At 44.9% G+C, this 12964-nt stretch overlaps 1 protein-coding gene across 2 annotated transcripts in view; it reads right to left on the bottom strand.

Moving 5' to 3' along the window:
- B4GALNT4 (beta-1,4-N-acetyl-galactosaminyltransferase 4) overlaps window positions 1-12935 on the bottom strand; it is a 226960-nt gene extending 214025 nt beyond the window's left edge. Inside the window, exon 1 of one of the 2 annotated variants that reach the window (XM_077321246.1) lies at window positions 11914-12935. In XM_077321246.1, the coding sequence (XP_077177361.1) occupies window positions 11914-12064 (151 nt within the window). In that variant the 5' untranslated portion in view covers window positions 12065-12935. The remainder of the gene's footprint in view (window positions 1-11913) is intronic. The other variant, XM_077321245.1, reaches the window with a different exon arrangement.
- Between the last annotated feature and the right edge of the window lie 29 nt (window positions 12936-12964).

The following is a 12964-nucleotide window of genomic DNA, read 5'->3' as shown; positions in this document are numbered from 1 at the left end:
CAAAATTCTTGAAACCTGGGAGGTGTTTAGAGAAGTCCTTGAGCTCCACTGACAGTTTGGAGCCTCTAACTCAAACTCCCACCCCCGCCACAGAGAAGGCTGGAACGTGAAGATTGCCATTGACTTTAATAGCACCTATTGTTTTCAACATCCAAAACGTTTCAGCTGTTTTGGATGGGCTTCAAACAGTCTGAATAGGGTCCCTCTGAACCTGAAACAGTCTGAATTTTTTTGAGGTGCACACGCCTAGTTGTGAGTACAAAAACATAAATGGAGACAATGATACTAGTGAATTGTTTTGGACCTCTTTTTGGGGAGAAAAGCAAAGCTTAGATACCTAGAAAATAAAAATAATGGAACAAAAGTTCATTATGGCTTTAAGGTGGCTCGAGACATCTGGTTTATCTTAACCTCCAATGCCTTTTCTTGCTTGCCACCCCCTCCAACACAAACAGCGCCTCCCCTCACTTATATTTCTTCTCTCCCATGGCTTTCTAAGCACAGTTCCCACCACACACTCCATTGCATGCACTTCAGTCCTTGTCTTCCATGCCTCTCCCTGCCCCCCCCCAATATACTCTCATTCCTATTCTCATTCCTATTCTTCCCCAACACCCATTTCCATCAGTAGCTTCCTACCACTACCACCACATATATTGAACTTCTCCCTCCCTTCTTCTTTCTTCCCTCCTCCCTCTTCTCATAGGGTCGCTTCTTCAAGCATGTGCACTGACAGGCTCTGATGCAAACCCTGCTTCCAACAGTTAGGAGAAGGGACAGCAGCCGCCATATATGCACAGCCTGTCCTGGTCCAACCAAGAACAAGAGGAAGGGGGGGGGGGTGGACTTTCCAGGCAACCAACCTGATGTAGGTCTTTTTGCTGCTCTTGCCACAGCTGCCCCCATGTTCCTTGCTTGCAGGCCACATAACAGACCTAGGCAGGCCAGTTTCAGCTCCCAGGCTGTTTATTTAACCTTCCTGTAGAGCATTTCATCCTCAGTAGCCTTGAAGCCTTTTAAAGTGCACTTTGTAAAGCTATGCATGCCCTGCAGATGCCACCATCCTCTTCCAAGTCCCAGGACTCTCATGGGAAACTGGAGGCTGCTACTGTCTTAGGCATTTCCACCAGTCCACCAACTCTGTCTACCATTTGCCCTAAAAGCAAGCAGGTCCTCCAGCCACACCCCTTCAGTGAGAAGGCTGGTACCTATTCCAGGCAGATAGTCAGACATAACTTTTAGACCAGTGGTCCCCAACCTTTTTATCACTGGGGACCGGTCAACCCTTGACAATTTTACTGAGGCCCGGGGGGGGGGGGTAGTCTTTTGCCAAGGGACGTTGCCGCCAGCTGAGCCCCTGCTCCACTTGCTTTCCTGCCGGTGCCCCTGAATTCCCGCCGCCCGCTGTGGGGCGCTGCCAGCAGCAGCTGTGCAGTGCCAGGTCAAAGGGAAGCCCCAGCCATGGCGGCCGCTGGAGAGCACCAAAGGTGAGCTGGCGGCAGAGTGGCAGGGCAGCCCCCAAGGCAGCAGCCAGGGAGGAGGATGAGGAGTCGCGGCCTGGTACCAACTGATCCCCCGACCGGGGGTTGGGGACCACTGTTTTAGACCTCATACAAGTTCCCAGGGACACAGACCCTAGTTTGGAAAAGTCTGCAGTATGTATTTCACCTCCCTCACAAAGACGGGCTGTTCTCGGTACATTTTTGAAGACCGACACTAAATATTTTCATTGACCATCACTAAACAAGTAATTCCAAAAACTGCACCACAGCTTCCTCTCCAAGGTAAGATGAAAACTACTCAAGCCCCAACAACTCAGTGATCAGTGAGCTGGATGTACAGAACTCAGTCATCTCTCGCTCAATGGAAAGAGGAACTGCTCCTCCAAACTGATGCATACTCTTTGTGGTTAGGCCTATCTTTTTAATTTGACCTATCTTTCAGTGGATGGCCACAAGGTATATATACAGGATTACAAGTTGTAACTAAATATTCATAACAGTTCAGAGTGATAACACTGACACCAGGTAGGCTTGTATGACAAACTCTTCTAGTCTGTCATTTACACTTGATCCAGAAACTGAGAAGGCAGTCCACCTAGAAGACTGGGGGGAAATATGACCTTTCCAAGTTCTCATAAACTTTATTTACTAAACGTCTCTTACTGCCAGTCGAAGTAGTATCATTTGTAACAGGTTTGCTGGATCGTGGAAATTTGGTTGATGTCGTTCACTTGGATTTTAGTAAAGCTTTTGATGTTCCTCATGATGTTCTGATGGATAAATTGAAGGACTGCAATCTGGATTTTCAGATAGTTAGATGGATAGGGAATTGGTTAGAGAACCGCACTCAAAGAGTTGTTGTCAATGGTGTTTCATCAGACTGGAGGGAGGTGAGTAGTGGGGTACCTCAGGGCTCAGGGCTCGGCCCGGTACTTTTTAGCATATTTATTAATGATCTAGATGAGGGGATGGAGGGACTACTCATTAAGTTTGCAGATGACACCAAATTGGGAGGACTGGCAAATACTCTGGAAGATAGAGACAGAGTTCAACGAGATCTGAACACAATGGAAAAATAGGCAAACGAGAACAAAATGCAATTTAATAAAGATAAGTGTAAAGTTCTACATCTGGGTCAGAAAAATGAAAAGCATGCCTACTGGATGGGGGATACGCTTCTAGGTAACACTGTGTGAACGAGACCTTGGGGTACTTGTGGATTGTAAACTAAACATGAGCAGGCAGTGTGATGCAGCGGTAAAAAAGGCAAATGGCATTTTGGGCTGTATCAACAGGGGCATCACATCAAAATCACGTCATAGTCCCATTGTATACAGCACTGGTCAGACCACACCTAGAGTACTGTGTGTGCAGTTCTGGAGGTCGCACTTCAAGAAGGACGTAGATAAAACTGAAAGGGTACAGAGGAGAGCAACGAGGATGATCTGGGGCCAAGGGACCAAGCCCTATGAAGATAGGTTGAGGGACTTGGAAATGTTCAGCCTGGAGAAAAGGAGGTTGAGAGGGGACATGATAGCCCTCTTTAAGTATTTGAAAGGTTGTCACTTGGAGGAGGGGAGGATGCTGTTTCCATTGGCTGCAGAGGAGAGGACATGCAGTAATGGGTTTAAACTTCAAGTACAACGATAAAGGCTGATATCAGGGGAAAAAAATCACAGTCAGAGTAGTTCAGCAGTAGAATAGGCTGCCTAAGGAGGTGGTGAGCTCCCCCTCACTGGCAGTCTTCAAGCAAAGGTTGGATACACACTTTTCTTGGATGATTTAGGATGCTTTGGGCTGATCCTGCGTTGAGCAGGGGGTTGGACTAGATGGCCTGTATGGACCCTTCCAACTCTATGATTCTATGATTCTATTTCATGAGATAGCTTCAGTAACCAAGGAACAGAAAGGCCTGTGGATTCAGGAAGCTTGTGAACGAAATTCAATGAATGTATAATTATAATCATCACAAATTAAATATACAGGCCATTAAGACTTACAATATTGGAATCTATGGGCCTTTGACAAAATTGACCAATGTTAAGTATACATTCATGGCTAGCAGTTTAGTGAGCATGAGTCTATTGATTTCTTTAAGGATACTTTCCTTTTCACTAATAATTTTCATAACACAATGTCGGATGCTTGGGTGTCTGCAAAAGCCTTTGTCTGCTGGACCCCAGTGCCAGAGGGAAGGTTCAGAAAAGGAATAACAATAGTCTGCTTGTTACTGCCCTGGCTTCAATTCTGACACCACTGCTCTTTACTTCTCTCTCATAAAGGTAAAGGTATCCCCTGTGCAAGCACCAAGTCATGTCTGACCCTTGGGGTGACGCCCTCTAGCGTTTTCATGGCAGACTCAATACGGGGTAGTTTGCCATTCCCTTCCCCAGTCATTATCGTTTTACCTCCCAGCAAGCTGGGTACTTCTCTCATAGAATTATATAATAGAATCATAGAGTTGGAAGGGACCTCATGGGTCATCTAGTCCAACCCCCTGCACTATGCAGGACACTCACAAATCTATCGCTCATCCACTGTAACCTGCCACCCCCTTGAATCTTCACAGAATCAGCCTCTCCGTCAGATAGCTATCCACTCTTTGTTTAAAAATTCCCAAAGATGTAGAACCCACCACATCCCAAGGAAGCCTGTTCCACTGAGAAACCACTCTGTCAGGAACTTTTTCCTGAAGTTTAGACGGAATTTCTTTTACATTAATTTCATCCCATTAGTTCTGGTGCATCTCTCTGGGGCAACTCTGCTCCATCCTCTACATGGCAGCCATTTGAAAATGGTTATCATATCCCCTCTCAGTCGTCTTCTCTCCAGGCTAAACAGACCAAGCTCCCCCAACATTTCCTCATGTGTCTTGATCTCCTCACCATCTTTGTCACCCTCCTTTGGACACACTCCAGTTTGTCTACATCCCTCTTCAACTGGGGTGCCCCAAACTAAACACAGTACTCAAAGTGAGGCTAACCCAGAGCACAGTAAAGCGGTACCATCACCTCCCATGATCTGGACATGATACTCGGTTTAATACAGCCCCAAATGCCATTTTCCTTTTTAGCTACTGAGTCACACTCATTTTCAAAGTATGGTCTACTAAGTCTTGTCCCTCTGCTTCTCATTTGTACCATTTCTTGTTTTTGTTCTTGTTGCTCTACATTTATTTCTGATAGTCCAGCTGACAGTTCTTGGTTTCTTCTTGGATGTTCTTCTGGGTTCTTCCTTTAGATTCTTGAATGTTTCTCTGGATACTCTGAATTTTCTTCTGAGTTCTTACCTCAAATAGTTTCATTTGATGCACCAGTGTATTGAGCTAGCTTTTCCACCAGCTCTTTGATTCTTTGGTCCTTATCAATTTCTTCCACTTTTCTTTCATCTTTTTGATGTTCCAGTAGCCCTTATTCTTTTTGTTCTTCTCTTTCTAAAAATATTATATAAATTGTCCATGTACTGCTTCCATATACATTTTTCTGTGCAAGTATAGGCATTTACAACTATCACATTTTATATTGTTAAAATAACTAGAGTATATATCAGTTACAGTAGGGAGAAATATTTTATCTCCTTTATAAAAGTTTATTAGTTATATATCATGAACATTCTAAACAGTAAAAATAAAGAGAAATGTAACATATTCCCTAATCACCATTTCACAATCATAATTATGTCACCTACAGTACATTTTATGTAACCTATTAAAATTTGGATTTAATAAGAAAGAAATAATGAGGAAAGAGGAAGTCAGAATGGAGGGAGGGGGAACAAGGAAAGAAAATAGAAAAACAAAGTAGCTTTATTTCAAATAAAAATTGTATTAGAAAAAGAAAAACCTATTTCTTTAATTTACTTAAATGGCATAATTCCCCCCAAAGAAGGCAAAGAAATAAAAAGTGAGGGGAGCGGCTTTCCCAGCAACAGTGCTTTTGTTTCCCAGTGTGCTGATGGTTCCCGTCATCAGAAAAAAGATTATAAAATTAGTCTACAGTCTAAATTCCTGTTGTTTTTATGGACTGGTAATAATCAAAAAATTTTGTTGCAAAATTTTGGCTTAAATTGAAGAAAGTAGGGGAAAGCACTAGGCCACTCAGGTATGAACTAAATCATATCCCAGACAAATATACAGTAGAGGTGACAAATAGATTTAAGGAATTAGATCTGATAGACAGAGTGCCTGAAGAACTATGGACGGAGGTTCGCAACATTGTACAAGAGGTAGCAACTAAAACCATCCCAAAGAAAAAGAAAATCCAAGAAATCAAAATGGCTGTCTGAGGAAGCTTTACAAATAGCTAAGGAGAGAAGGGAAGGCAAGGGAGAAAGAGAAAGATATACCCAACTGAATGCAGAATTTCAGAGAAAAGTTAGAAGAGATAAGAATGCCTTCTGAAATGAACAGTGCAAACAAATAGAAGAAAACAATAGAATGGGGAGGACCAGAAATCTTTTCAAGAAAATTGATATTAAGAGAACATTTCATGCAAAGATGGGTATGATAAGGGACCAAAATGGTAGGGACCTCACAGAAGCAGATTTTAAAAAGATCGCAAAATTATACAGAAGAACTATAGAAGGGCGAGCTTAACATCCCTGATAACCACAATGGGGTAGTTACTGACCTGGAGCCAGACATCCTGGAATGTGAAGTCAAATGGGCCTTAGGAAGTCTGAGTAACAATAACGCTAGTGGTGGTGACAGTATTCCAGTTGAACTATTCAAAATCTTAAAAGACGATGCAGTAAAAGTACTACACTCAATATGCCAGCAAATTTGGAAAACTCAACAATGGCCACAGGATTGGAAAAACTCAGTTTACATTCCAATCCCAAAGAAGCGCAATGCCAAAGAATGTTCAAACTACCGCATCATGGCACTTTTTTCTCATGCTAGCAAAGTTATGCTCAAAATTTTACAAGCTAGGCTCCAGCAATATGTGGACCGAGAACTTCCAGAAGTACAGGCAGGATTTTGAAGAGGCAGAGGAACTAGAGATCAAATTGCCAACATACGCTGGATCATGGAGAAAGCTAGGGGGAGTTCCAGAAGAACATCTACTTCTGCTTCATTGATTATGCTAAAGCCTTTGATTGTGTGGAGCACAACAAATTGTGGCAAGTTCTTAAAGAGATGGGAATACCAGAGCATCTTATTTGTCTCTTGAGAAACTTATATGCAGGTCAAGAAGCAACAGTGAGAACTGAACATGGAATCACTGATTAGTTCAAAATTAAGAAAGGAGTTCGGCAAGGCTGTATATTGTCACCTTGCCTATTTAACTTGTATGCGGAGCACATCATGAGAAAGGCGGGATTAGAGGAGTCACAATTTGGGATCAAGATTGCAGGGAGAAATATCAACAACCTCAGATATGCAGATGATACCACTCTAATGGCAGAAAGTGAAGACGAACTAAAGAGCCTGTTGATGCGGGTGAAGGAGAAGAGTGCAAAAGTTGGCTCGAAACTCAACATCAAGAAAACAAAGATCATGGCATCCGGCCCTCTCAATTCCTGGCAAATAGATGGAGAAGAAATTGAGATAGTGACAGATTTTATTTTCCTGGGCTCCAAGATCACTGCAGATGGGGACTGCAGCAAAGAAATTAAAAGACGTTTGCTCCTGGGGAGGGAAGCTATGGCAAATCTAGACAGCATCCTAAAAAGCAGAGACATCACCCTGCCAACAAAAGTGCGTTTAGTCAAGGCTATGGTATTCCCAGTTGCAATGTATGGCTGCGAAAGTTGGACCATAAGGAAGGCCGAGCGTCAAAGAATTGAGGCTTTTGAACTCTGGTGCTGGAGAACACTCTTGCGAGTCCCTTGGACTGCAAGGCGAACAAACCGGTCAGTCCTAGAGGAGATCATCCCTGACTACTCCTTAGAAGGCCAGATCCTGAAGATGAAACTCAAATACTTTGGCCACCTCATGAGAAGGAAGGACTCCCTGGAGAAGAGCCTAATACTGGGAGCGATTGAGGGCAAAAGAAGAAGGGGACGACAGAGAATGAGGTGGCTGGATGGAGTCACTGAAACAGTCAGTGCAAACTTAAATGGACCCCGGGGAATGGTAGAGGACAGGAAGGCCTGGAGGATCATTGTTCATGGGGTCGCAATGGGTCAGACACAACTTCGCACCTAACAACAACAACGTTAGATAATATACAGGGTAAAAAGTAAATCATATGTTGTTGTTACTATTATTATATTTAGAGACTTCTCTCTACTAGCTGGCTCAGGTGGTTCACTACACAATTAAGACATGATCAAATTTAAAAGCCTACAGTCAAAAACTCCCCAAAGTTAATAACTTCCTGAGTGCCATGTATTTGATGAATCTACTTGACTATGTGCTGCTCTTTTTTTTTGCTGAAGTTCTGATCCTTTAAATAAACACTTTTCAGTAGAAAACGGCGGGGGGGGGGGGGGAGGATAATTGATTGTTTAGTCCACTGATAGGATAATCCACAGGTATGTGCAGCAGGATAAAGTTTGTCCAAAAATGAGAATTCAGATTGCTGTAGTTTTATTTGTTTCAGGTATTTCCACTCTGTCTTATGTTAATGCTTTATTGAAAGCAGTAGTTAAATTAGATACAGTTCAGTAGCTTATCTCTGCAGTCTCATGAATTTCTTGTTGTTGTTGTTGTTGTTGCTAGGTGCGAAGCTGTGTCCGACACATTGCGACCCCATGGACAATGATCTTCCAGGCCTTCCTGTCCCCTACCATTCCCCAGAGTTAGTAAGTTCTCTGTAATTGTAGTCCATAAATTTTCAGAAAATCTTTTACTATTGAAGTCTAATGCTGCTAGCAATCTGTCAATCTTCTGAAAAAGGTTATAGTTCTAAGATAGATCTTTAAAAATGAGCCAGAAGACTACGGATTGAAAAAAGGAAGAAAAAGTGAATTAAAAAGTAAGAATATAATAAAAGTATGTGTGTGAGGGGTCAATCTTTGCCGGTAAAAGACCACTTGTTCTCTGCTGACCTTGATATTATCAGAACTCAAGCACAGCCTGAGTAAATCAGGGGTCCCCTTATGTGTTGGATTTCCCTTTGGGGGAGAGGTGAAGATAGAGGAATACATTCTCTCTATCCTGCAGTAATATACCTACACACTGATTCTACACAGTGGCAGCCGCACCGGGCTGCTGCCAGTGCACTGCAGTGATGTTTCACTTGGCCACCACTGAAATGTGTCCCACCAGGAAACGCAGCAACAGCAGACGGTTTCACCATGCAGGGAATTCTTTATTTTGCAGCAAAAAAAAATAAAAGCCCCAGTCTGCCCCACAGCACAGCGAAGCCTATCGGGGCATTTTTGCCCCCTCTGGGCCACCTTAGGATGGGGAGGCCCCACTGGACAGGCCCTATTGACCCCCGCTTTTAAAAAGGGACCACAAATTCTTCCAGGTTCCCTTTGGGTGGGGCGAACAAGGGCCCGATCTATGGCCGGTCCGAGGTCGGCATTACGTGGAACTGGGCATTAGCCCTGCTTCTATATGAATTCCGTGGAATCAGCCACAGTGAGAAGTCACCTTTAAAAATGCTCCTGTTCAGGTCACTTTCCCTCTGTAAGTCCCCAACAATGGCAAAATTCTGAAGCAACTCCATCAAACTTGAAGTGTATACTAGCAGAAGGAAAAAAAGAAACCCAAACTATGAAAGCAGAAACATCTTAGAGGCCCCATTTCTCCTTCAGTAAATAAATTAACTGTGTCTACATGAGAAAGTTAAGTGACTTCAAAGAACACTTTTCTCCTTGCAGTTTTCTTACAATGTCAGTAAATTAACTTTAAATAGGAATGGAGGAAATAGAAAACAATACCCCCTGCTATTTTCCTGAAACACACATAACTCTATTTCTCACCGTATTACGTGGCAATGATTTGACTATTATGCAGATAGTGGTGTATCACTGACACTTTTGCAGCAATTATTTTTAAGATTCAGGTGTTGGAGGTAGGTGTCATTGCTCTGTTTTTCCACTGCACATGCAACTGAATTCCACTTAGATAAGAGAGTCATCCGACTACAGGTCATACAGTGAGTCTGCACACAAAGACATCTTGCTTATCTTAGAGACAGTAGCATTAGTCAGATGCGGCAAAAAAACAACAACAATACCACCAGGTGTCCTTAAAGAATAATGAATTTTTGTAGTCCTCAAAAGCTTTGTTGGAAGAAAAACATATTAACACGACACAAAGTGCCAGCTTAATCTTGGAACACTTTTTTAGACATACTGCCCAAGGGCATGTTCTGACTTTTGGCCACGCAGAGCCTGTAAATTACATTCAGTCTTCTAAAGCTTCCTGAAATTTGTACAAGCTATAAGATTTTTGGCTTCCATTTTCAAAATTAAAGCAAGTTTCTAGATCCCTTTGTCTCATAGCTAAGCTTGAAAATGCAGCTGTCGAGGATATCAAATGGCCAGAAGCTAGATAAAAGTATCTAGACCAAAAAACTAATTGAAGAACCTGGCACACACTTTCTTGTATTAGGTTTAACAATTCCACAAGAAGACAAACACAGCGACTTTCCTAGCTATAGGTTAGCATAAACTCTGCTTAAGCAAGATACGTGCAAGTGACAATAATGTATTTAACTGAAACATACAATCATGAGGTCCTTGGTGCTCACAAATCACCTATTCTATTCAAAAGATCAAATATTAAAGTTAAATGGAAGTCATCCCTCAACGCATTCCACTAATTTTTGTACTATAACTATTTCTTGCATGTGGTTTGACTGAAGGTTAACCAATATGGTTTGGCAAACAACCAGACAGGAATGGCTCTACCATCTTGGCTCCTTCATATGTACAAGAGAGCCTTCCTGATCACTCCCAAGATTCCAGTGTATAAAGAACAGGTTGTTGCTATATTGGTAGAACAACTCTCTTTAACAAGGCTGTGAAAAACTCAGCAATTGACCTAACTAGAGAGCTGGATTTTCCATGTGCTTTGGAATTCTCCGCCCAACACACACAGTAGAGCTCTGTGCGCTGGATTCAGAAATGATTACGCTGCCCTGTTCTAAAGTAATATTGAGCTCCTGCTACAAACACTTTGCCATAAAGACTAAAGACCTGGAGGAACTGGACAGTTTGTTGGCAATTATAGCCAAGTGCCTGACCTGAGTTTTGGAGCATAGTTATCCATACAACAGCCCTTCTGTATGCATATCTGAACCCATACTGTTAAAACTAAAAGACTGTAATTCCATGCACACTTACTTGTATGTAAGTACCACTGTATTTAGTAGGTATTCCTCCTGAGTAAACATATATATGACTGGGCAACACAAATATAGAAACAGATATTCTGAATAACTGAGACAATGTAAATCTCTTTGGAAATCAAGGACTCGACAAAAACGTACTAACTTTAAGGCAGATCTTCCTGAAGTAAAACCAATTGTAGCAACTTCAGACCATTTTTACAAATATTAGAGTTTATACACATTCATTCTGAAGTTATAGAAGAAAAAGGAAAACATAAAGTAACTAAAGTCAATTAACAGAACCTATAGTATAATCCTAAACAGAGTTATGCCTTTCTAAATCCACTAAAGGTGCAAATCCATTTAGGATAGCATTGCTAGCCTCTCGGCTTCATCAGATGCAGTGAACTTTAGTCCATGATAGATTTTGCCACAAGCATAAACAGCAAAACTGTCACCCTTCAACGGTGTCACAACAAGCACCTTTCTTTGTGTCCAATATAACACATACTGTGCAGATGGATTGTCTGGTCTCCTTACACATCAAAGATGAGATCTGCAGACATAGCCTGAGCGCTGGTACTCATAAATAAGCTTGTACAAATTTGGCAGGAGGGGGGGTGTTATACCTTCATCTGTACTGGGCTGCAATCTCTTCTGGGTTGTGAAGGTTGCTCAGAATATTTCTCAGGGGAGGGATGAAAAAGGAAGACAGGGGAAAGCAGAAGAACATTTCAGGAACTGGAAACCAGGCAACCATGTGCAAAGTACTGAAAAGATTAAACAAGATAGGACGGGGACCCCACCCTAGTCCTGGGGGCACAAGAAACAGGGACAGCCAATGTCTCATCCATTAAAGCATTTTAAGTGACTTGCTAGATCTAAGCAATCATTTCCTTTCTTTCCATATGTAACTGTGGGTAGTGTGGGATTAATAATGGGTACTAAGTGTCATTCTGAAAGCAGGGGTGGCAATTATTCCATATTAATTACTTCGAAGCAGAGGTGTGTGAGCTTGTTGTGCATGTTAATTCACTATCCAGAATCAAAGGATTGATGTCTAGGAGGGAAAGAAAGGGGGGGGGATTCCCCTTGGGGCCAACAAAAGTGAGAAAAGAAAGGCGGGCAGGTTACTCTAACGCCAGATGCCAGGGTGGGTCTGCGGGTCGGCCCTTGCTTACCCCTGCCGTAGGCGAAGTGCAGGCGCAGCGCCTTGCCTTGGCGCACCTGGCTGATGTGCAGGTAGGTGAACCACACGGCGAAGGTGAGCAGCACCAGGAGCAAGAGCAGCTTGAACTGCTTCCGGATCTTCTTCACCGGGAACCACAGCATCCTCCAGGCAGCATTCCCCCCGGGGGGGGGGGTCCGCCTGCCCCCGGGGGGTGAGCAACGGCCGCCCCGGCCGGCCCTACCGCGGAAAGGCGGCGAAGGGGGCCGCCGGACCGGAGGAAGCAGCGGCTAGCCCGGCCGCCGACTCGTCCCCATGCCGCCCGTCTCGGCGTCTCCAGGCCCGCTTCCCTCCGAGCCCCGCTCTCCCCGCGGGCCACCTGCAGCGGCGGCGGCGGCAACTTTGTTCTGCAGCTCGCCGAGGAAGCGGGACGGGCAGGGGGGCGCCGCTGACTCTCCTCCGACGGCGACGCCGAGAGGTGCCCGCCAGCAAGGGCGGAGGCGCTCCTAGCGCTCGGCCCGCAAAGGCGCCCCGCCGCCTCCTGCCAGCCCCCCGCGGGAGGGGACAAAGGCAGGCGGGCGGGAGCGGGGAGGCATCGGGCAGACTCCCGGGGGCGGCGAGGGGAGGCGGCCGGCCGACGCCGCCCCGAGCCACTCCGCGGAGGGCTTCGCGCCTCACTCCTCCGCCGACGCCCCGCTTTCCGCGAGCCTCGGGCGCTGGCCAAGAGCTCCGGGGCCCCTTCCCTCCTCCAACAGAAGAGCGACAACAATGATCTCCCCTCTGCAGGCGATGAATGGAGGCAGCAGCGCAGCCCGGAGCGCCTCCCTCTCCGCCTCCTCGCGCCCTCGCTTTCGGGCGGCTATTGCATTACATCGCCTCCTCGGCCGCCCTTGCCATTAGCCTCTGCTGGGGCGCGAAGCCGAGCCCGCGGCAGCCGCTCCTCCGATGTCCGCCGAAGGCGCGCGGCTTACAGCGATGCTCTGACGGCAGCACCATCGCCTCTTCGCCGGCGCCGCCGCCGCTGCTGCTGCTGTGCCTTGACTCAAAGAGACCAGCATCCCCAC

The sequence above is a fragment of the Paroedura picta genome, chromosome 2 (assembly GCF_049243985.1).
Source record: "Paroedura picta isolate Pp20150507F chromosome 2, Ppicta_v3.0, whole genome shotgun sequence".
Lineage (NCBI taxonomy): Eukaryota > Metazoa > Chordata > Lepidosauria > Squamata > Gekkonidae > Paroedura > Paroedura picta.
Note: the sequence above shows the minus strand (reverse complement) of the source record. Positions and strands in the feature narration are given on the sequence as shown.